Raw genomic sequence first — 25,907 nt, 5'->3', positions numbered from 1 at the left:
TCTGATTTACACTGGTGTATCTGGAGATAAGAATCTAGTCTTTTGTCTTGATACAAGTTTGGCTGTGTACATCTCATGGGACAATTATTTCAAAAGGTTAAATTTGCACTACTTACCATACATTTTGCCTTCATCTGATAAGATGATTTTCCTCCTCCCACATGGTGGATAGATAGCTAGAGCCTCCTGAAAGCTCTGTTCAATGTCAGGGCTCCAGACACCTTCTGCATCATTGTCAATAGGTTTATCTGCAGAATCACTCATTCTTTCAATGTCTTCGGCAGGGCTTTCGCTGCCGCTCCAGCTGCTGGGCTCAATGATGGTGGCTGGGGTCTCCAAGCCTAAGCCTGGAGTCTTAAAGAAAATAAACCTAGAAAACAAACAAACAAAAGATATTAAAGATATGGAACTTAACATGAACATTCCTTGGCTACTCCCAACTCTAAAGTAACTTGCACAGAACTTGCCATCAATGGGCACAATGTGAAAGTGCTATTGTGATTAATGAGTTTGTAAAAACCCAATAAAAAGTAAAATACAAACACAATTCCATCCCGAAACATCTGTAGAATGAGTGTCTTGAAACAAAAGCCATTAGCCACACTTCACTTTTTCTGCACCACTACATGTAGGAATAGGGTATCAAGTTACTTTTTAAGCATAGTGTAACGTGGTGAATACATAACACTAGAAAAAAAATCAGTTGAATGTAATATATTCAATTTTGATTTTCATTGGAAGCCTTAAAATAATGGGGCAGATCTTCAGCCGGCACAAATTCGTGTCGCTCCACCAACTTCAGTGGAAGTACATTTGTTTACCCCAGCGAGGATCCAGCCCATTGAATCTAAAAAGAAACATGTTAAATAAAATAAAACAACAAATTTCTCTCCGATGTCAATGGAGTTAGTAGAACTGCACCAGGGATTAAATCAGTCCAGTATGGTTAACAGAGAAATACTGAGATGTTTAGATCTTACCAAATGAATAACACAGAGTCTGAACTATACATAAGGGGAAATCTTTAAAATGATAATACCAGAGAAAGGAATAACTACAGAAGATATTACACATTTAATCTATTTTTTAAAAGTCTCTGCCATGGAACTACATCAGAACAAAAATTACAAGCTTCAAGTTACTGAATCAATTTAATAAGAAATAATTCAATATAGCAGCACCTGCTAACACCACTACAGCTACAGATCTGTCAGTGTTCCTTTGATATTTTTGAGAGAAATACAACTCTGCTATAAAGGTTTGCTTCAGGCTAAAATCTGCAATACCTGACCAAATTCATTGCTGGTGTAACTCTTTGGAAGGCACTTATGCAACACTAGGAATGAATTTGGCTCAACATGTCTAGGCATACCACATTTTTATTAAGGAAAAAAAAAAAGACACTTGGTGACTTTCGTTATATACACAGGAAGGGAATTTAAAAAAAACGAAATTAAATGAAACCAAACCTCTCTTAACTTCCAAACTCATTTATTTGATTTATTTTGAAACGAAGGACCATGATGTGCAAGTGGAGAGAAGGGAAATCAGACACCTCTACAGTACAATCCTAGTTCCCACAAACCCTTCTGCAGGCTAATCACAGATGAGGGGTATGGCAGGCTAAGCAACATTCATCTTCCTGCCTGCATCCCACAAAAACAGCAGGGGAAGGTCACTATAACCAGAGGCTGTAGCAGCTTTCCTGAGGCCATCCCTCCATTTTGAGGAACTCCCTTACAGAGGCACTACTGATAGCAGCACTGTTTGGGGAGTGTCAGTCTGTAGGACCCAATCCAGGCAGAGGTGGATGATGCCTTGGGAAAATGTGGAATCAAAACTAGAGGTGGTCACTCTATCCCACATTCAATGGCTTGATTTTCAAAGGTACTGAGCATTTGCAACTTCCTCTGATTCCAGTGAGAACTGAGGTTGCTCAGGACACCTCTAAGGATCAAGCCGAAAGAAAAAAATTTCACATCCATGTTCTTTTCTACCTGAAGGCCTTATTTAGCCCCATATTGGTTTTAAAAATTTCATCACAACATCAAACATGTTTGTGACTGCCTACCATTAATATCAGGATTAATCTATGCCTAGAAAACCTTTTAATAAAGCAGTATTACAGGCAGAGCAGGCAGCAACGCAGAGGTTAGTAGCCAACTGAAAAATGGTATACAGCACAGCAGTGTGAGAGCACAAACTTCGGCCAACATCAGGGCAAAAACCTACTCTCAGAAAAAGTACTATGGGATCTCTGTCATCCACAGAAAGCAGATGGTGCCTTGATTTTTATATAACATCCAAAAAAGAAAGAAACAGAAACACCACAAAAGGTTGAGGGGCTGGTTTTACCCCGACAAGACTCACACTTTGTGCTCAAATCACCGACCTATTCCCTATATCAGCAACATCTACACAAAAGTGTTGGGCGAGAACTGAAGAATAACTAACCATACCCAGCTGGAATGCCTACTACGTGGGGAATTGTAGGTAAGTGAGAGTAATCATATTCTAATTAGGGTAATGACATTCTACTAAGGACAAGAGTTTTATTAACACTTGTCATAAATATAAAGGGAAGACTAACCACCTTTCTGTATACAGTGCTATAAAATCCTTCCTGGCCAGAGACAACATCCTTTTACCTGTAAAGGGTTAAGAAGCTCAGCTAACCTGGCTGGCACCTGACCCAAAGGACCAATAAGGGGACAAGATAGTTTCAAATCTTGGCAGGGGAGGGCTTTTGTTTGTGCTCTTTGTTTACATGGTTGTTCTCTCTTGGGACTGAGAGAGGCCAGACAGAAATCCATCTTCTCCAACCTACCCTAATCCAAGTCTCCAATATTGCAACCAGTATAGGTAAACCAGGCAAGGCAGATTAGTGCATCTTTTGTTTTATGTGAATTTTCCCTGTGTTAAGAGGGAGGTTTATTCCTGTTTTCTGTAACTTTAAGGTTTTGCCCAGAGGAGGATCCTCTGTGTTTTGAATCTGAATACCCTGTATTCAGGTAAACGTATTTTCCATCCTGATTTTACAGAGATGATTTTTACTTTTTTTTTTTTTTTTTATAAAATCCTTCTTTTAAAGAACCTGACTGATTTTTCCATTGTTCCAAGATCCAGGGGTTTGGGTCTTTGATGATTTTTTAACAAATTCATTAGGATATTACTCTCAAACCTCCCCAGGAAAGAGGTTGTGTAGGGCTTGGGGGGATATTTTGGGGGAAGACGTCTCCAAGTGGTCTCTTTCCCTGTTCTTTGTTTAAAACGCTTGGTGGTGGCAGCATACTGTTCAAGGACAAGGCAAAGTTTGTACCTTGGGGAAGTTTTAACCTAAGCCGTTAAGAATAAGCTTAGGGGGTCTTTTATGCGGGTCTCCACATCTGTATTCTAGAGTTCAGAGTGGGGAAGGAACCCTGACAACGCTGCTCTTGCAATAAATGAATAAATAAATAATAAATCGCATCAGATCCTTGATGGCCTCTAGCTATCAACACCTCAGGTTTCTATTTCATCTGAAGAAGTGAGCATCTCCAGCTGCACAGCCCTAATGACATACCGGGGCATTTCTTCACTATAGACTAAGAGGGGACACATGTCAACTACTAGATCACCAGTGCCATTTCCTGAAGCATGCAGGTGAGCCACATAGGTCTCCCATTCTAGTTCAACTGTGTTCCGCTTATAAACTCTGCCAGGCACATAACCCAAAATCTTGACCACTCCCATAGAAAAATTATTCTGAAGAAATATCTAGGAAAACATTAAGTAGGCTCCAAAGTAATTAATGTTACTTGATATTCATGTTGGACCTCTCATTGCGTCTAATGATGATGTTTCAAGTGACCTTCGGTCTCCCTTTCCCATCCCTTCCTACCTACTCGGGTCATCTTCAAGCAAAACTACAGCTTCTACAAATCAATGTTTAGCAGCCTCTAAAGCGTAGGACAAGCATGTGTTTCTTGTCAAATGTCAGTATGGTGGGGGAGGGGAGCAATCTGTTGGAAATAAGCTCTCATGTACTGAAGGAAGCTTTTAGTGAATTCCATTTTTGTGAATGCTGACACAGCAGATCAAGCCAGCAGACACAGAAGGGAAAAAACAACTTGTATCCCAACTAGTAAATGATTCCCTCTTATTTCAGGAGAATAATGAACTACTCAGTTAAGTCACTTCCATCTCTACACCATGTATCAAAAGGCCATTTTACTTCATATTATACTTTGAATTCTAAGGCCTAAACCACGACGAAATAATTCAGTGTCAATGTTCCAGAGTTCAAAGTGACTATGTGAGGGATCACAATTTATTTGCCGTTAGAAAAGTGATTCTACACTCGTATTAGGTGCAGTAAAACTAATTTTAAAAATTGGGAATTTTGTGCCAATTCCTGGAAAAACATATTCCATTCATGCACTTCTTTGATATGTGTAAATTTCAAAGCTCAAAGTAACACCTTTCTATGCAAGAGGATTTAATTAACTGGAAACAGCAAGAAAAAAAGAAGAAGCTATATACATGTACACTCACGCACACTCTTAAACCAGGATGAATGGCTCCACCATCGTTCTCTAACACATCACAACTCATCTACCTTACCCTTTAAATAATACCCATCACTTTCATGTGCCTCACTCCCTGCCAAACAAAACAAAAATTTAAACCCTCAACACTGATCCCCAAATCCAGACAAATATGTTCTTTCAATTCTCCTTTTTGTAGCTCCTGGTGTTGTTTTAGATGCCTCTTTTCAGATTTCCCTTTCAGTTGCTGTGTCCCGTTCCCTGCACCTTTTTTTCTGTATTTCTGCTTCATTCCCATTGTGCAGATAACCTTTTAGCTGCAGGCCACAGTAACCTCTGCCTGACCATATCTTTCCTACATTTGCTCTCCCCTAGGTTTGTCTGCTTCTTCCTCTCACCTGTCAGTCAAACCTAACCATATTGATGTCTTCATGTAGTTACGCTCTTCCTGCATGAGAGCTGAAATATCAGCAAGGCTGTATATTTGGTACCCCACTCCCCATCCCAGAAGGAGTACCATTTTTCATTAAACAAAATAGAAAATCTCAGAGGGCCACATTGAATTGAATTTTATAAACATATTTTAATGGCCATTATCAACCCAGCAAAGCTTCATAAAGACATAAGAAATGGTTTTAGTATATAGCTAAATGTAATGTACATCCACTCATGTTTAGCTTGTTGGAGCTTTACTTAGAAAAATTCCAAGAAATGAGGGATAACTTGTATAATACCTCGTCAAAAACAATCAGTCAACTTACATTCTGGAATTTCTCACTGGAAGAAAGGTTTTGATCAGCTGAGTACAGGAAATCAGATTCAAACTCTCCGTTTTTATGCCCCTGCTTTTATCACTGAGCAGTGCAAACACAGGCCTGGTCTTGGAAGCTGCCATTCACAGGTAGACAACTAAAGTCAATAGAGCTCCATAAAGGAGCAGAACGACTTGCAGGATTGGGGCTACAATGTGCAAAAGATCTTTCAGCATTTCCACAGTAGATTGGCACAAAAAGAAGTCTAAAATGCAGGGTTTGTCAGAGTTGGATAATCTTTTACACTAGCCTGGCAAAATTCAATTGTGATTTTTTTCATTCAGTCGAGCTGATGTGAATTACCAGCATATAGATTCTAAATTGTGCTTTTTCACTGGCATATTGTAGCCAAAACCTGCTTTATTGAAATAGGGCTGATCCTCTCCAAGTACCAGAATGGGGAATCTGGAAGGAGTAAAAACTTGAATTACTTCAGAGAACTGTATAACTAAGCTGATAAATATGATTATACTGCTCCATGTAGTCCTTCTAAAAACTCTCATCTCTACCCACCTAGGATGTTTGATAGAATCTTTTTGACGCAACCTACAATGGTGTCTTCACAGACTTTTAACATGAGAAAGGATCATTATGATCAGCTAGTCTGACCTCCAGAATAATGTGAGACATAGAATTTTACCCAGTAATTCCTTCATCTAGTCCAATATCAGCCCATGTCAAGCTGCCCCTTTTGGATACTTGGGCTGCTGTGCTGAGGTCTCACCACAGGCCTGTGTGCTCTTAAGCTTCCCTTGGTCTGAGTAAGCTGCAGTGCTGTCTCCTTTTCTGGTCTCTTCCCAGGCACAGACTACCTGTTAATCCTTCATGGAAGTCAGACCTCATGATCCAGCTGCCCTAGGACCAGTGCTGACCTCCCAGGACACTCCAATTGCATAAGCACACCCTCCGCAGAGCTTCAACTTTGTGGGCTCTCTGGTTTACAGTTCATCTGTCCACAGACAAGATATTATGTGTTATGTGCTGCAACTCCTTGCAAAATCTTACAAAGCCAATCACTTTACGTTAGACAGCAAAAGAAACATACAGATCTAGACAAAGCAACAAACAACGATATTCCATTCCTTGTTTCGCCACTCTAGCATGTTCTTCAGGAATGGGTTACTGTCCTTTCAAAATTCCGAATCCCCTCTGCTGCAACTCTCTCCTTATGAGTTCGCCCCTGGAACATGGAGTCTGTTCTCTCTCCCCTCTAACCAGCTGGTCCTGCAGTCAAAAAAAGTCCCATCTGTCAGGTGCCCACTTGGATCAGCCTTGTCAGGTGATTGTGACGTTCCCCTGGTGTTATCTGGACCAGAGATCTGCTAGGTCACTCCAATCTTTGACTCTGGGAGCCAGCCTTATTCTGCTCTGCTGTGAGAGCCCCTACCCCTTGGCTGTTCGCACACAGCTTCTGGCTGCTTAGATTGTGCAATTGAATGACACTTGCCAATATCTCCTGTCTCAGACACAACCATAGGAACCTTCCTCTCGCAGTGTCCAGTTATGCCCACTGGATGCTGCAAGCTTATATGAGTTCGTCAATTTAACAAAGGAATTGATATGCACCAGGCTTGTTAACCCAAGGGGAGTCTCTGACATAGTTCAAACCGAACGCATTGCTTCAGGTAGAAAAAAACAAACAAATTTATTAACTACAAAGATTGACTTATAATCACTTAAAATCTAAGCACAGCAAGTCAGATTTGGCCAAATGAAATAAAAGCAAAATGCATTCTTAGCTGACCTTAACACTTTCAATGCCCTTACAAACTTAGATGCTTCCCACCAGAGGCTGGCTGGTTGCCCTTCAGCCAGGCTCTCCCCTTTGATCAGTGCTTCAGTCGCTTGGTGGTGTTGTCTATAGATGGAGGTGGAAGACAGAGAGAATGGAAAATGTCTCTCCCTTTTATCATGTTCTTTCTTCCCTCTTGGCTTTGTCCCCTTCCCCCTCCCTCCCCCCCCCCCCCGTCTTCAGAGTCAGGTGAGTATTACCTCATTGCAGTCCCAAACTGACCAAAGGAAGGGGGGTGACTCACTTGAGAGTCCAACAGATCCTTTGTTGCTGCCTAGGCCAGTGTCCTTTGTTCTTGTGAGGCTGGGTTCGGTTTGTCCCACATGCCCTCATGAGGTGTGAACTGCCCCTCTGCTCTTGGAGAGTTTTGCCTGGGCCTGTTTTAAGCCATGAGGACACACTTTTCAGCCTCATAACTATATACATGGAATTACAACCTATAACATTACTATAACAACAATGCTCAGTGCATCATGAGCCTTCCAAAGACACCCAGCATGACAAATTTTGCATTGGATACCACACAATCATTTTATAAGGATGAACATGGGGGTGCAGGGTGTTCCCCTGAGGTACAGAACATCCCAGTGATAAAAGTTCCACATCATATGATGCATTGATCAGTTCCCAGCCCAACTGGCCAGAACCAGTTTTCTTGGTTTGGCCACCTTTAGCATACACATTGCATTGCCCTGGAAGACCTATTCAGATGTCAGAGTCTTGACAGTCCTGTCACCAATCCAGATGTGCAGGCACCACTCCCATGTCTCCTTAGCACAAGGGGTATGACACCTGAACACAGTACAGATAATCATAAGGACCTAAGCACACATACTTGAATTTTTTTCCTCAGGCCATTTCTGAGTTGGTCAGTCCTCTGCAGCGCACTGAAATAAGTATTCTGCCCCGCAGCAAAAGGTCAGTTTAATGTTTTCAGTGACACTCGATGACAGTGAAAATAATGCAGCCTCAGTTATCAGTACAAAGTGTACCTCTTTGGTGGGTCAGTGCATCATAGCTTACTACTTAATGAGTAGTAGAACAGAATACTGACAACTCCCACGAGATACAGAGAACCCTGAGTGATTCTCTCAAGCTCTGAGCCTCATGTACAACACTTGGGCAGGGAAGGATGCTCTAACAGAGTGGTTTTCAACCTGTGGTCCGCAAACCCCTGGGGGTCCACAGACTATGTCTAAGGGACCCGTGGTTATTACCACAGAACAGTGGTTTTCAACCTGTGGGCTATGTTCCAAAGGGGTCCACACCTCCATTTGAAATGTTTTAATGGTCTGCAAATGAAAAAAAAAAAAAGTTGAAAACTAATGCTCTAACAACCCAATGCTTGCCTCCCAAAGTCGGGGTAATGTCTAAACTGTGCTTCTGGTAGGCCTGATTATTAAAACCATGTACACAATGAGGTACAGACTTAGAAGAAATAAGCCAGTGTTTATACATCATCATTAAAAATGCCTTTACAATCGACCAGGTGGGATTGACACAAGATTTAAACACCAGAAACACAGGCCTTTTTTTAATACTCTATTTTGCTTTAAAATGGGAAAAAATAATGCTTACAGCAGGTTTTGTGCCTCTATAAGTACAAGTGGACTTTTCCTACTCTTTGAAGCAGTCACATGGCATTGCTTTTAGGAAAATACTAGATACTCCAATAATAAATGTCTAACTGATTATACATAATTTATCTTTATGAGGAAACGTTATAATGATGAAGCAACAATAAAGATGTAAATCATTTACAGAGCTTCCAAGGGTGAAATCATTACATTAAAATGACTGTATTGTATTTCTGTTACCGGGTCCATTTATCAGCAATAATTCCTTCCAAGGAGAAAGAACACCGGGAGAGAGTAAAAGCCTGTCTCCAACACAAAATATTCATTTAAAACCCAGCCAGACAAATTCAGCAGTTCACATAATGTTTGCCATTAAAATGAAATACAAAAGTTCTTCCTTGAATGTTCAAAAGCTGTAGAGACAGCAGATGAATTCATCTGGGGGTCTAGAGCTTACACCTACTTGGTTTAGACTGTCAGGATGTTTCTGGGGCTTATCTACACTCAAAAACTGCATCACGGTACCAACGGAATAAACAGGATGTTAAGCACGAATCAGCACCCAATGTAAAAAAAGATTTTGCATATTGAACATCATCTTAGTAGGCCATGGTTAATAGCTGATATGATACTCAACACAACAGTCCCCGTCCACACTCAGGTGAAATTCTGGCTTCACTGATGTCAATGGCAGTTATGTCACTGATGTCAAAGGAGACAGGATTTTATCCTGAACCTTAATCATGTAAATTACCACATGTTCAAACACCATGTCATTTTCCAGTGTAAGCGAATGCATGGGGAGTAGTCCTTTCCTCTGGAATGCCCTGGTACCCACCACCCAGGCACACTGGGTACCCCAAACTCCCCCTGAAACTCAAGGAATGCAACGAGTGCAAGGAATAGAGTCAGGCCCAGTAGGTCAACATCTGCCCTTTGGAAATTTTAAATGAATTAATTAATTAAATAAATCAGCAGAAGGACAAAATGCTTCTTTATGAGTCAATTGCAACATACTTTTAGGCTGCAGAGCGAAGGATAAGATTTGGAATTGCTAGAATATATTGTGACTTGAATATTTTACACACCTTTCAAATAAAAACAAAAACTGAAAGCTAAGCCCAGCAGCTGCTCACTCTTTCTAGCTGATGCAATCTTGGGTGGCCTCTCCGAAAATGGCAGCACAAACAATGGCTGCAGGACACAGGCTCAGAGCCCTATATCTAAAGTGTTCAGTTGGGTGTCATCTGCAGAGATGCTTGACTGCCTCTTGCAAATACTGTCCCTTCATCCACACCACTGTTCCTGTCCTAGCTTGCATGGCAAATCAATGGGAATGACAATATTTAATTTGTCATTCGTTCTAGTATTTCTTTGGAGTTGGAATAAAAGTAAGATTTAAAAAAAAAAAAATTCTCCTAGCCTCCTTCTAGGAAGCACTAGCACTAAGAGAAGAGCAGCAAAATATAGCACTGCAAAAAGGCAATCACATAGGTCACATGACTGAGACTAAATCCAGCCTTTGGCTGACTGCAGTGCTCTCTGACCTCTCGCTCTCTTCTGGCTCCTGCCCTCCTGTGCACCCAGCCGCCGAACGTTTTCCAGTGGACATTCACACGTAGCCAGCAATCCAAATAAGGGATGATTTTAGCGCAGTTCAGCCAATTTATTTGATTTTCGAGTCCTTGCTGATAATTACGCTGCAAGAGAAACCATTCCTCCTGCAACTCGGTGAGGTAACCTGAGGGCAAGGCTCAACTGAGCTGCTGCCCTTTGCAGCGGAAGCAGACCGTGCACATGTGCCATCCATTGAAAGCTTTGGCTTGTGAACAGCAATGGCAATACCCATTACAAATGTAATACCATGACATGTCGGCCCCAGCTGTAGTCCCTTTTTTTAAAAAAAGCAAACAGTGCTACACAGTGGAGCTAGGATTATTTTTATAAATATTTCTACCTTTTAATAATCTCCCCATTTTTAGAAGAATATACAGTTTGCAAAAATCTACTTTCAGTCCTTCAGGGTCATGTCTTCGTTTGCTTGCTCCCGATGTCGGACTAATTGGCCCTTCACTCTGTGACCAGCTTTTTTCTTTTTCCCCATTAGCTTGTTTTTAGGTGGAAAAGTGTTTTCAGCAATAGCTGTAACAGATGTGTGCCTATTGTGAGTGATGCTGTGCGTGTGTCGGTGGGGAGGGACCTGCTTGAGCAACTTTATGTAAGATCAGTCATAAAAGGAGGAAGAAATCGCTATTTGAAGGGGGGTCCAATCATGCAACATAAAACCCTAGTCTATATAAAACATTTTATATATTAAATATTCTGTAAAAAAAAAAAGAGTGACAGAAGAGGCACAGTGAAGTAAAAGGCCTATACAATTTACCCACGTGCCTTTTTTTTTTAAATAGGACATTGACACAGGATTAACTCTTCTCTGAAATTTTTCATGGCTAGCGACCTGGTTTTATAAAACAATCAAGCTGTGAGTTTTGATACCAACTCCTACATCACTGAATGGGCCAAATTCACCACTGAAAATTGGAGAGAGAGATGGGCATACTTTTATTCCTGGTGTGGATATGACCCCTGCTTTCCAGATGTTACCACCAATCACCCTTTTTTTTTTTAGAAAGGTAAATTGTAGATGAAAACCATAATTGGCCACATCAGTGCAAAAACTTAAAAAGACTTAAGGTTGCATAAAGAAGAAACATGCTAAAGAAATGGAAACAAAAATCTACATAAATCAAATAAAAAAGCAACAGGATAATAACAACTTGATCTAAATTGTCATACACCTAAATGTGTCTCAGCAGGTCATTTTTCCTCAACATCTCTTAACCAGAAAATATACCTGAGCAGGCTAATTATTTGTAACAAAAGCAATGTAACCTAATAAAACTTTATAATGGGTATGCTGTCCACCACAGCTAAAGCCCTATCCAGTCAAACATGTTGGAGAAAGCTAGAATTTCTTATGTCCCATCATTCTTCCTGCTTTCGTCTGTTTCTCCAAGCCAGAGATTTAGCAGGTTCAGCCACTGAAAAGAGTTCAAGGTAGTTTTTTGTGTGGGGCCACAACTAGATTTGGCAGTTGGGACACCAGTGGAAGGGGGGTGGGGGGGATGTATAGCTGGTGATGAGATTCCAGCAACTGTCAGGGGCAGGTGCAGTCTGGATTGGCAGCTGGGGAGGGGGTCAGGTCATGCTTGGGAGGAGTGGGGAGTTCAGTCTGACAGCTAGAGGGGAAACTTGGTCAGGCCATCTTGTGAATATGTTGTGGGTGGATGGGGAAGAGAGTCTGGGATCACTCATTAGTGCTGTGCATATGAACAATGTAATAGTTTAATGACTCTTAGCTAATCACAGCTGTAGCATCAACATAAAATACAGTATCATTGAGTTTTGCTTTCTTCATCATCAAAATTCTAGCTCTAATTTTTGGACAACCTTTTGTTTATTTCCCCAAAAGTGTGATTTTATTAGACATATTTGACATTGACAGGACCCTACACTCCATAATCTTGACATGAAACATAAAGACAATAAATACTAGGAGAATGGTTATCTGCAATTGTGCTGCTAGCCTGCATAGATGTTAAAGCAAGTTTTAATGTTAAATAAAGAATATTAACATACAAAAATTACTCTGCAATTAAACATTAAGGGCTTCTTCAGTCTTCTCTCACACCAATTTCACGTAGGGTATAAGATAACTACACTCACTTGTATTTGCACAGGGGTTCTTGATCTTTTTCTTTCTGAAGCCCCCTCAACATGCTATAAAAACTCCCCGGCCCACCTGTGCCACAACAAATTTTTTCTACATATGAAATCCAGGGCCGGCATTAGGGTGTAGCAATCAGGGCAATTGCCTGGGGCCTCACGCCACGGGGGCCCCATGAAGCTAAGTTCCACAGGCTTCGGCTTCAGCCCTGGATGGTGGGGCTCAGGGCCCCATACTTCTGCCCCACATGGTGGGACTTCGGCTTTCCGCCCTGGACCCCAGAGAGTCTAACGCTGGCCCTACTTGGTGGACCCCTGAAACCTGCTCATGGCCCCCCAGAGGGCCCCGGAACCCTGTTTGAGAGCTGCTGATTTAGTGGATAGGCTTCTGAATTGGGACTCAAGAAATTGAGTTCTGTTCCTGGTTCTGCCACTGGGTTGACAGTTATCCTTGAGAACATTGCTTTACTTCTCCTTGTGTCAGTTGCCACATTTATAAAATGTGGATAACACTATTTCCTGCTTTTGTGAAATACTTTGAGAGCAATGGATGAGCTAAGTATTATTAATTATTATTACAATTACTGACCTCTGTGGAGTGACTTTTAATGTACATTGCAGTGAGAGGAGAATCAAGGCTTAACACTAAAAATTAACAGAAATTTAGGGAGAAGGCTAATGCTGTTTTAACTTAACATGAACAGACCTAAAACTCCTACAAAACTGATCACAACTTGGTATCTTAAGGATATGTGAGCTCTAATGTGAATTTCCTTGCTTATCAATACACATCTCCAATGAATGAGTCAGTGCAGCAAGTGGAAAGGGGAAAAGGCAGCACATTTATTCAATAAACAATTAGCAACTATACATGAACAGGTAGCCCATGCAGCACCATAACTTTATTCAGCCCTTGAGGACATAACCTCCTAGTAAGCATTGGACAAGCTGGATGTGTTGTCCCCAGCTGTCTACAAATCCCACGCCACTTTCTGCTCATGGGTGAGGAAATCATTCCAGCAGCAGGTGCAGAAAGATTTCAGGGCCCGCTCCTGCACTGGATGGCTATATAACTCTTCTGGCAGTCTGCCAACCACCATCCATAAGGCCTACCATCCTTTAAACCAACCGCCTGATCTAGCCTCTCAAATAGGCCATTGTAACTGTCTCATACCCATTTGAACCAGCTTATAGGATAATATGCAGAACACCAGAAGGGCACATGTCCCTTTTTTGTGGGTTTTTGCTATTGCCTGAGTTACAACCCAACACGTATGCATATGAGTAATTTTACATGTATGAGTAATCCCCTGAGTTTAATGGGACTGCTCACATTTAGGTTTTTGCAGGATTGAGACCTTAAATATTTCCTTATGGAGAAGTTTGGGGGGAAATATTAGAAACAATTCTGCCTAGAGGTTGATATTGGAGAAGAGTGTGGTTTAGTGGTTAAAACACAAGACTGTGAGACAAAAGTGCAAGGGGCGAAATCTTGGCTCCACTGAGGTCAATGGCAAAACCTTCAGTAGAGCCAGGATTTCTATTACCTACTCTGCCACTAACTCTACATAGAAACATAGGAACTGGCATAGGATCAGACCAGGGGTCCATCTAGACCAGTATCCTGTCTCTGTCACTGGCCAGTACCAGGTGCTTCAACTCATGTTAAGTCTAAAAAACACACTGTAACTAACTATAGTGTGTGCACAAGTGTAGTAGTCACTTATCAAATGGAACAATATCAGCTGGTTTTGTTTTCCTACTGCTAAACAGAACTAGGCAGTGTTAGGGCTAATTACCTGCCAATTTTTAAGTCTGAGTTGTTTAGTTGTACAGTGCAAAGTAAGCCTCCTACACCAAGAAACAACATTAAAAACTCACTGCTTTTGCATTCCAAGCTGTGCTCTTACCCTTTAGTCATGTCACCCTTTCACTATGCACCCACCACCCATTCTACATGCAGGGAATATTGTGGCATCATCTTGACTCCATTAATCCATTACCTGATGTTAAAAATGATGTATCAATATATTCTGTTCTTCCCTAATACAGGTCAATTCATCTCTGACCTCTTAGGGTGCATTTCATCTGGGAAACAAAAGAAGAAATTACTCACCTTGTGTAGTAGCTGCAGTTCTTCAAGATGTGTGTCCCTATGGGTGCTCCACTTCAGGTGCAAGTGACTGGAGATTTTTCCAGTGCCAGTTGCCTCCTTGTGCCAAACACTGAGGCTACAGAGGGATGCGCGGTCAAACCACCCTCATTTCCTTCTCCACCCAAATGTCTCCACAGAGGACAGTTCGAAGCAGAGGAGAAGGAGGAGCAGGTTGCAGAACACCCATAAGGACACACAACTTGAAGAACTGCAGTTACTGTACAAGGTGAGGAACCTGTTCTTCGAGTAGTGTCCCTATGGGTGCTCCGCTTCAGGTGGCTTCTGAGCACTGTCCCCAGAGGGAGGAAGGAGCTTTGGAACTGAGTCCAGAACTGAAGATAATACTGCAATACCTAGTGCCACATCAGATCTGACACCATGGATTCAAGTGTAGTGCTTCAAAAACATATGTACTGAAGCGCATGTGGCAGCCTCACATATCTCAGATAGCAGTATGTTCTTACACAGTGCTGTGGATGTTGCTTGAGACTTGACAGAATGTGCTAGCACCCTTTGAGGAGGTGGTCCTCAGCCCCCGTGTTCTCATAACAAGTGAGAATACATCCAGAGATCCATTTTGATAGTCTCTGAGCAGAAACTGTGGATCCCTTGGATCTATCCGCGAAGGAGAGAAACAGCCTGGGTGACCTTTGAAATCGCTTGGTCCCATCCACGTAGAAGGCCAGAGCCCTTCTAACATCCGGGTTATGAAAATAGGACTCCTGCAGAGTTATGTGGCTTCAGGAAAAACACTGGTAGATGAATAGACTGGTTAAGGTGGAGCTTGGAGACCCTTATGTAAGAATTTAGGATGTGAGCATAAAGAAACCTTAACCTTGAAGAATACGGTTAAGGTGGGGGATCTCCCATCAAGGCACCACTCTCCCCAATTCTATGGGCCGATGTGATGGCTACTAAAAAGATGGTACCCACAGATAAGTGGAGTAGAGAAAAGGTTGCCATTGGTTCGAATGGATGTTTCATAAGATAACTGAGTACCAGGTTGATGTCCCAGGTCAGGGTGAGGTCTCTATTTTGTGGGTAGCAATTCCCCTAACTTATCATAAACCTAGATGATACAGGATGAGCAAATATGGAAAACCACTCTATAGTTAGATGAAAGGCTGATATTGTGGCCAAATGGACCTTAATTGACCTAACTGATAACCCCATTCTCTTCAAATCCATCAGATAATCCAGGATGACTGAAAGAGGCACAGATCCAGGTAGGAAGCAGTGATGTCAGCACCAATGGGAGAATCTCCTTCATATCTGCAGGTAAGTAATACAGGTTAACTTCTTCCTACTATTCAGTAACACCTGTTGCACTTCCTCAGAGCAGGAGGATTCTAATCCCATGAACCATCGAGGAACTACACCTAGAGGCAGAGAACCCCTAGACTGGAGTGAAGCATGCGACCCACATCCTGTGAGAGGAGATAAGGAGTGATTGGGAGCTTGAGAAGTGGATGGATGCATAGATGAAGCAGGTAAGGGTACCATGCCTCTCTCAGCCAAGTTGGTACTATAGTGATAACCCTGGCCCTGTGCTGTATGATTTTATTCATCACCCTCAGTATCAGTGGAGCTGGAGGAAATGCATGAAGCAGATCCTTCTTCCAGTTCCAGCCAACCCCATATTTGGAATATGCTGTGGGACTGAGCCTGATGGTACTGAACCAGGGTGCTTACACTGGCCCGCTTTGTCCCTGTCCCTGTCAGAGCCACGTCTCTCCCTCAAGCTCCGGGGCTTTCCGGATTTGCAGGTACTGGAGGAGTCCTTTGATTCCATGGCACTGAGCCGAGAAATTGAGGCTTTGGAGACCACAGATCTCAACAGGCTTTTTCAGATGAGAGTCCATACTTCTTTTTGGGGAGCTCTCTCAGATGCCTTCAACGGGGTAGCCTAATGCAAGGTGGAAGGGGAGCTAGATCTGTCCAGAGACAAATGTATGCAGGGGAGGGAAAGGTGGGCCTTCTAACCAGACTCCGATGCTGGTCGAAGTAGGCATTCTGTCATTAACAGTTGAGCTTAATCTCTCTCTTCTTCCTGGCCCTCAGTTTGAGGGCTATGCAGAAATTGCTCTTCTGGGAAACAATGGACACGTTTAGAATTGCCATTGCTCACAGGTATAGCTTCGCGGGATGAGAGGAGTGTTCGAAGCTTGGTGAGCCAGGCAGGCCCTGCCAGGAAGGCAAAGCTCCCCAGGAAGAAAAGGAGGAAGGAAAAACAACAACCCTATCCTCTTACTACAAACACTTACCAACTATAACTACTACTAACAATTAACAATACTAACAAATCTTCACAAACTACTATACGAATACAAAATAGCCAAAACAGTACACTCCAGACAGGCACACTACAGCTTCATCTCAAGCAGTGGTGGTAGAGAAGGAACTGAGGGCAGTTCGCCCATGCATCCCTATATAACCTCAGTATCCAGCATGAGGAGGCTTAGGGCGCGTGTGTGGGCTGAACAGACACTGCTAATTAAAAATCTGCGATCTAGGGCTTGAGAGGTGCATGCGTATCTGAAGTGGGTCACCCAAAGGGACTCTAATCGAAGAAATGTCTGTTGTTCATCAGGACTTGGGCCTCGTACATGGAAGTGGAAAACACTGTCTTGCTGAGATACCAAAACTATCCCATGCTGTGGCCATCTTTAATTACTAAACATTTTAAATAAATGCTACAATGACCAACTATGGCATTTCCATAACCCAGTATAACAGTTATGTAGTTAGTCTGCACTTCTCCTGCTGTAATTGCTTGCTGGTGAAGCAATTGCTGTCTCAAGCACTGACTTATGTTTCCCATCTATTTCATCTCCCTGTTGCCTGTGTAGTTTTGTCCTGCTTCTGAGGTGTCAATTTACCATAAAAATAACTCTGCTGGCATCCACGAGGACTGTGAATTCACTGGACCCTGGAATTAAAGGAGATGGCACGAAGTAGGGAAGACATAAATTTGCATGTGAAGAGCCGCACTTTTTTGGGGGGAGGAGAGCAGGGGGAAATTAAAAAATAGTTCTGAATTCTTCATGGCACATCTGAGACACCAGATTACAGTAGCCTTGTAGGTGGGTGAAGCCACATACACATCTAAACTAAGAGGATCCATTCCTTATCTGGGATGCCACTGTACGTAGCTGCTGCACCTGGAGCTAGTTCCTGAAAAGGAAGTGGTAGACTGTTCCTTACCTGAGAGGGTTAACCATGCTGGGGATTCTCAGTTCTGGCTGTGGGGTGGGTCTGTTCATTCACCACTGGAACTAGCCTATAACTCTGGCTGGGCTTCCCCTAGATGTTACAGGGACAAGGCTATCTGAAAGAATGAAAGAGTCCGAGGGCAAATAAGCTTTGTGGCCCCTTGTTGTCCTCTGCCTGGCCTTCCAGCTCCATTGTGTGTTGGCTGTCCTCCTTCTGGATAGAAATCCTCAGGCTCAACCGGTAGTGATCAACGGCTCGGTGTCTAGCTGGCAGCCAGTAAGCGGAGTGCCCCAGCGGTCGGTCTTGGGACCGGTTTTGTTTAACATCTTCATTAATGAGCTGGATGATAGGATGGATTGCACCCTCAGCAAGTTCACAGATGACACTAAGCTGGGGTAAGAGGTAGATATGCTGGAGGGTAGGGATAGGGTCCAGAGTGACCTATGCAAATTGGAGGATTGGGCCAAAAGAAATCTGATGAGGTTCAGTAACGACAAGTGCAGAGTCCTGTACTTAGGATGGAAGAATCCCATGCACTACTACAGGCTGGGGCCCTACTGGCTAAGCAGCAGTTCTGCAGAAAAGGACCTGGGGATTACAGTGCACGCGAGGTTTATAAGGCCCGGCTTGAGAAAGCCCTGGCTGGGATGATTTAGTTGGGGTTGGTCCTGCTTTGAGCAGGGGGTTGGACTAGATGACCTCCTGAGGTCTCTTCCAACCCCAATCTTCTATGATTCTCTGGCCTTGCGGACAAAGGGGTGAACTAGATGAGTGTGCTCTGGAGCACAATATGCCTTTGATGTAGTTAGCACAGGCACCACTTATTTGGGCACTATATGATGTTTTGACCACATTTGCTTTGCTCCTCTTTCCACCCCACATTTCTCTGCTGGGGATATATGTCAGTCCTTGGTCCCCGCTCTGCTCTCTGACCCCATCAAGTGAGGCCTACGTGCTCCCTGCTGTCTGGAGCTGACACTTCGCTGAAGGCCCAGGCTTCTTTTATCAGAATAGGCTCATCTCTTCATCTAAGCACCTGTTATCATAGAATCACAGAATACCAGGGTTGGACGGGACTTCAGGAGGTCTTCTAGTCCAACCCCCTGCTCATAGTAGGACCAATCCCAATTTTTGCCCCAGATCCCTAAATGGCCCCCTCAAGGATTGAACTCACAACCCTGGGTTTAGCAGGCCAATGCTCAAACCACTGAGCTATCCCTCCCCCCAATCTGGTAGCATAGTTACAATTGTAGGGTGGAAAGGAAGCTTTTAATGGAAACTTCTTTTAATAAAACTCTAAAGAACTGAGATTAAAAAGTGTGTAGGTTTAGAAAAATGAAAGGTAATATTTACAAACTGCGCTCTAAAGGGAAATATTTTTTGGCAAGCTTAGTAGAAGAGAAATAGTCTCTGATTACTAGCATTTCTGAATTATCTTAAATTGCACAACAATTTGTTGTTGAAAATTACGTCTGTTTTTCATAATGTCCTCATTTACACAAAGCTTCCATTAATGCAATGGAAGCTTTTATCATTAGGGAACTGAACTCTTTCAGTATGGCTTTTATAATATGTTTTAAATTATAGACTATGGGTGGTTTCATGTTGATAGCTGAGATTTTTAACTTTTCAATTTAATTCACTACCACAAAACACTATTAACTGTCTCACCTACCACTTTAAAATTCAAAGTCTCAGTCCTTTAAGCCCTTGAAGTGCAGGTCTTCCACTGAAGCTAATGAAATTTCTGGGTTTGTACGACCAGTCAGCTTGGCAACTCTCAGGAACACTTAACTACCAATCCTGCTATGTACCAATGAGGACTGGGAATAGGGTCTCCTGGATTCTATTTTTTGCTCTGCCACTGACTTGTTCTGTGATCTCTGGCAAGTTATTTAACCTCTCTATGCCTCTGTTTACTTATATATGAAAAACCACAATATCGACAACTTTCTGAGTTCCTGGGAAGTTCAAGGCCCAATCCTTTGTCCTTGAAGCCAAATAGGAGTTTTGCTACTGACTTAAATGGAAGGGACCCTTAATGTTTTGAAATCCCTGGATGAAAAGCACTGTGGAAGTGCACATTATTTATTTTTATCATTATTCATTAGTGTTAAGAATGGGAAGTGGATGACCCCAGGGAAAAAGAAAAAAGAAAGAAAAAAGTCTGATTTTCTTAATCAAATTAGCATTTCTGCAGCTGACATTTTTTAATTTCATCTGACTAGATGAAAAATATTCACTGGTGGTGAACATTAAAGTAGAAGCAAACTTGGCTGCTGGTAGAGAAGTATTATGATCTAGAGCCAAGAAGGACATTTTCTTTTTCACATTTTTATTGTTTTTTAAGATTGTATGGCTTAGTTGTCAGTCAAAAAACATAACTGCCAAAGACAGATGGGAGGGTGGATCTGAGCACAGGATTTTAGATCAACAGGTATGTTTCTTTTATGTAGATGTAATGAATAAGTAAATTTGCAGTCTGAGCTCAAAAGCGGTAGATTTCCACAATGTCTACAAGATGTATTATACATGTGTCCAACAGAATGCTTGAGTTCAACATTTAAACAGAAGAAATATTAATAAATTTGATAAATTCTCAGGTCAAATTACATATTCACTCATAACCATTTTGTACCAGTAGCCCTGCTTGCCCTGCATTTATGGTCCCCTCTATTAATACAGTCAAACAAAACCCTGCCCTCTTCATCATGTACATTATTTATAACCCACCTGCTGTAATAAGTGCTTTAATTACACAAGTTTAATTGCCAACCCCAAAAATACTCTGCCAAAAAACTAAAACGGCCACTACCATAACTGGCACCAGAAAACCTTAATAATACAAATGTTATCCAAGATACAACACAACGCAAATTAATAACCAAAACCAGATCAAAACAAAGCAGAGAACAAACAGTAAAAAAAAGTTAAACCAAAATAATCAGCAAAATGCTAGACAAATGTAATGAGCCTTTCATTTGCGCTGTTACAAACATGCTCTAGATCTGTATATAGGTAAAGAAGGGCTTGTCTACCCTTACAGCTCCACTGTAGCACTGAGTGAAGACGCGACCTCCCTGAGAGGCTGTAGCTGTGGAGATGGGAGAAGCCCGCCCGTGGACATAGCACTCTCCACACCAGGGATTAGGTTGGTATAACTAAATCGCTCAGGGATGTGGAAAATACACACACCCCACAGCAGATGTAGTTATGCCAACATATGTTGGTATTGAAGACCAAGCCTAGTTCCTAGCTTTTTAAGGACCATTAAAGCTAGTTCTTGTGTGCAGCAAATGGCTTCCTCTGTATAGCTCTTTACAACACCCATCAAAGTCAGACTCTGGCACACCAGCAAGGGGACCACATTCCAAGAAAAGGGACTCTCAAATAACAACATCCAGCTACTGGCCATGGAGAGATAGATGGTGATTATACTTTCAAAATGCCTACTAGTTTGAATGTTTTTATACGTTCTTCTATTATTGTTCATTATGAATGTTGTTGGAGCCCCATCTGAGATCAGGCCCCCCTTTACTAGGAGACAGTCCCTGGTCTGATGGGTTTACAATCTAATCATGCAAGACAGACAATGGGAGGGAGAAAGGAATCATTATTAGCTCTTCTGTTACTGTTGAGCATTTCCAAACTGACAGAAACAATTTAAGTGCAAACTGTGTACCATAGGGACGGGTTGCAAGAGTATCCTGGACAATCTTAATTCCGGTATTGGTGATTGGGCCCCTGCAGGAGGTTTCTCCCTGCCCACCTGTCACCCTTGTCCTCCAGAACTTGTCATTGGGCTCCTGCCCTGTGAGCCTCCCCAGGCACCCCCAACATGATACCTGAGCCAGCTGCATGACTTCAGTCAGTCTGCCTCTGAACTGTGCCCAGAGAACACCTGTACACACTCGTGCTTCATACCATCCACTTCCTGGCCCTCATGTCCTGCCCTGACACCAAGTAATGGGACCTGTTGCCACCTGAGGAGGGCAAGGAACCCCAGTGGGCCAGTCTGTACTCCGCCCTGGTTCCACGGCCTGCCAGGGATATTAGTTGGCAGCTCCTCCATGGAGCCATGAGCATAGATGTGTACCTAGTGCAGTTCACAAACTCTGACACCTGTTCCTTTTGCAATTAGAGGGAGACCCTGATGCACATCTATGTGAAGCATGTCAAGTTGCAGCCCTTCTTCCAGTTCCTCCAGAACCTCTTACTGAGGTTCAGGCTGCACTTTTCCCCACACCTCCTGATCTATGCACACCCCACAAAGCCACAGGACTGCCTTGTCAACCTCCTCCTGGTGCTGGCTAAGGCAGCCATCCATCATACCAGGAGGAGGAAGCTGGAAGGGGGATGGTACTCTGAAAGGTGGGGCCTATTTCCATTCCTTTCATTCAATCATGTTTCCAGGTAGAGTTCCTCTGGGCAGTATCCACTGGCTCCTTAAGACATCTTTGAGGAGCAATGGGCGCTGTCTGGGGTTTTTTTGCTCAGTGTATCTCTCTGGCTCCCTCATTTTTAACCTTTGACCTCACTCCCATTCCTGTTTTCTCCTTCATTGTACCAAGTACCCAACTGCAGCCTCGGCTTATTGGTTCCTCCCCATTACTTGCGGGGGTGGGCCTTTAGTTTTGGGCAGTCCTAGATCCACCTGTCCCAGTCCTGCAAATAGCATAGGTGATCGGGTCTCAGGTAACCAAACCACAAACGGTTCAGTGCTTTCAAGGTAATAACCAATACATCCATGAATTTGAGTGAATAGGGAGTTAGATCCTGCTTCAGCAAATCACTTAAGCATGTGCTTAAATCCATCCTTATTTATCAATATGTAAGTACGTACTTAAATGCTTTGCTGTCTGAGACTTGGAGCACCTGTGTTGTGACCAGCCCATAAAGAGCCTGGCAGCATTTTGTTGCAGCTCAAATTTCTAGGTGGAATTCAATGGTAACCCTACATAGACTGTCCACTTTGCCTGATGTACATCCAGTCTGGAGGTGAGAAAGGTGTCACGAACTGTTTCAAGGTCTGCATGAGAAAGGAGGCTGAAGCTTTACTTAAAGTTGCCCCAGTGCAGGGAGCATACTGGAGGTGGGGCTGGGGCTGGAAGGGACATGTTGGGGCAGGGCTGCAGTGGATCCAAGGACCACAGGCAACCAGGACAACCTGCTGTAACTTAGTCAGGCCCCCAGGACAGAATCTAAGCTACACCTAGGTCCCAGAGGAGATCAGGAACAGAAGTGCAAAGGTGGCTTAAAGCCCTGCCTCCTTTCTCTGGGCTGCAGAAAAGAATCACTTCTCTACTCTCTACTACATGAGGATCACTGGATCAAGATGCATATGTACTCTCTGCAGCCTACGCCTCCATAGCAAAGAGTATTGCAGACCTCTGAACTTCACTTTTAGCACCTTTGCTTTAAAGCATTCAATAACATGTTAACTGAGACTTAATCTGCTGTATTTCATATTGTCTTGCCGGTAAGAGTTAGGCCCTGATCACACAAGCTGTTCTGCATGAACAGACCCCTGCCCAGAGCCCTAGTGGGGCCCCACATGGGCACACAGACCTGCCTGCACAGAGCAGCTTGCAGCATTAGGGCCTCTATTTGCCCATTTTTGCAATTATTAAAATCAATCTGAAAAGAAACTTCTCTTCCAATGTCTCCTTAACAGAAGTATTTTCCTGGTAAATGGATATTTCCTTCTACAACAGTATATCATATAACTGGTTCAAAGTGTGAAACTACACAGGCCACATAAAGCCATTTGTTTTCTTGGAAAAATGACATTAGGCTACAATTTAATAATTTGACTTACTAAGCGTTTGGTAATTTCTTAACTCAAATTGTTGTGCAGTGCACCAGTCCCCACATGATTCTGATATGTTTGCGCAGCACCACTACTAGTTAGCATCATGACCCACAAGTCTCAAACCTAGGTCTGCAGGGATCCTGGGGGGGTCATCACATTCCAAGCCTCCACCCAACACCTTACAGGTGTGAGCTAGAACTGGGACTCCTTGGAGTCCTGCTCAGACAGAAGGCTCCACCCCCTTGACTCTGATGGGTGGAACACCAAAGCACTTGCTTGGCCCGCTCTTCCTACTTAAACTGGAAGGAGGCATAGAAAATCATCTGTACAACTGGGCTTCACCCTGCTTTGGGCCCTTTACCCCATGCTATCTACTCTTGACTCTGCCTTATTCCTGGTATCTGACTTGTGGTTCCTGATCTCCAGCTTGTCTCCTGACCTCCTGGTTTCTTAACTCTGCCTGACCTCTGGTATGTGACTCTCAGTTCCTGACCTCCTGGGTCAGAACCCTGACTAGTGTGCAGGTCTGGCCCTTGCCCTATGCTAACCACTAGACCCGGATGCCTATGTACCTACTGTCTTAGGAAGTCTGCAGAGCACCAGCAATGTCCTCACTGTTATGATCCACTGAAGTTCATGTATGTGAGTTACTATTTCTTGTATCCAAGTGAGGGGATGACTGCCTGAGCCCAGAACTCTTTGGTTTAAGCATCACTTTCTTCTCATTGCTGAACTAATCAGCAACCCCTTCCTCCAATGGAAGAAATATTTAAAGCCATTCTAACTGATGATAGCTTCCCCACAACTGTACATGGCCTGCCCTGCCACTCAGAATAGCCACAGTGCAAAGCATTAAGGCCCCTTCCATCTCCAGCTCACCCCTCCCCATATCAGCATGCCTTTATGTCAGGGGCCGCAAGAGGGATGCAGCACCCTGTGCCAGGAGAATTCTCCATGGGGCCACTGCAGTTCCTTTACACTTTGACGGCTAGCTGCTGCCTCAAGGGCTTGCAGGGACCAGAATCAGAGAGAAGGATTCTAGAAACCACTTGGATAGGAGGATTAATTTTTAACTCTGATTCTTGTTTGTTTTCACATGAATATAGTCACACAGACATACACACCCCTGAAGATCCCTGGGAGCTACTGATCACCCCTAGAAAAACAGGTATTCCATGTTTCCAAACTGACCCTATTCTATGGAAGTGGAGAGGGGGTCAATAACTACGCTGCGTCTGTAATCTAGGGACTCAAAATGTAAACAGCCATTGTTTCAGTGTAATCACATGGGTTGTAGAGATACAGTTTGCAAGAACAAAGCAGTCAGAAATCCATTTTGCTATTAGAAATGTCTCAGATGTTAATTTAGTCAGGATGATTAAAAACTGGCTTACAGGGAGCTAGACAATTAATCACTTAGGACTCAATCCAACGTCTCTCCCTGCTGTCCTGCAGAGGTTCTGTAAATCTCCTTTGCTCCACCACCACAGAATTAAATTACAGGTCAGTGAAAAACACTTCAATGGAACCCACAATTAGCCATTTCTGGCTACCCCCGTTCTTCCCAATGGCAGAGTCTTTGGTAGGACTGCCATCATAGTGAGGCTCCTGAGAACAATATCAGGGAATATTATGGAGTACGGCTAAGATTTTGTCATGGATATTTTTAGTAAAAGTCACGGACAGGTCACGGGCAATAAAGAAAAATTCACGGAAGCCCATGACCTGTCCCTGACTTTTACTAAAAAAATCCATGCTAAAATGTGAAGGGGCTGGGCAGCTGCGGTGTGGCTGGGAGCTCCAGGGACCCCCCCATTCATGGGGGCTCAGAGCTCCAGGGTCTCCCTGTCCATTCCTCCCCCTGCCCTCCCATGGTGGCTGGGGAGCTGCTGGGGAATCCTGCTGCCCTGCCACAGCGGGTGGGAAGTTGTGGGGTACCCCCACTGCCCATAGCAGCTCCAAGCTTGGGGGCCCCTTGCCTCAGGCAGCAGGGGTACCCCACAGCTCTCTGTAGCTCCCAGCTGCCGGGGCTGAAGTCACGGAGGTCTTTGGAAGTCACAGATCTGTGACAAAATCATAGCCTTAATTATGAGCTCATAGTCTCCACCTAACAGACTGGTTATTTCTCAGAGAAACCAGGAAGGGTCAGATGCAGAAGAAATTTAAAATTCAGCCATGCCCTCCTCAAGATTACTCTTCCCTAGGTATTGAGTGGATTTCTGAAGTCAGCCAGGGTGAAGTTTCTAATGGCCATGAGACTTTACTGCTCTCTTTGGAAGCCAATGATTAATATT

At 43.3% G+C, this 25,907-nt stretch overlaps 1 protein-coding gene across 3 annotated transcripts in view; it reads right to left on the bottom strand.

Annotated features, from left to right (window-relative positions):
• TEAD1 (TEA domain transcription factor 1) overlaps positions 1-25,907 on the bottom strand; it is a 205,422-nt gene that overhangs the window by 131,030 nt on the left and 48,485 nt on the right. For all 3 annotated transcript variants that reach the window (XM_078853225.1, XM_073347635.2, XM_073347636.2), the window contains exon 3: positions 117-370. In XM_078853225.1, coding sequence (XP_078709351.1) covers positions 117-264 — 148 coding nt within the window. In that variant the 5' untranslated portion in view covers positions 265-370. The remainder of the gene's footprint in view (positions 1-116; positions 371-25,907) is intronic.

This window comes from Lepidochelys kempii, chromosome 6 (assembly GCF_965140285.1).
Source record: "Lepidochelys kempii isolate rLepKem1 chromosome 6, rLepKem1.hap1, whole genome shotgun sequence".
Lineage (NCBI taxonomy): Eukaryota > Metazoa > Chordata > Testudines > Cheloniidae > Lepidochelys > Lepidochelys kempii.
Note: the sequence above shows the minus strand (reverse complement) of the source record. Positions and strands in the feature narration are given on the sequence as shown.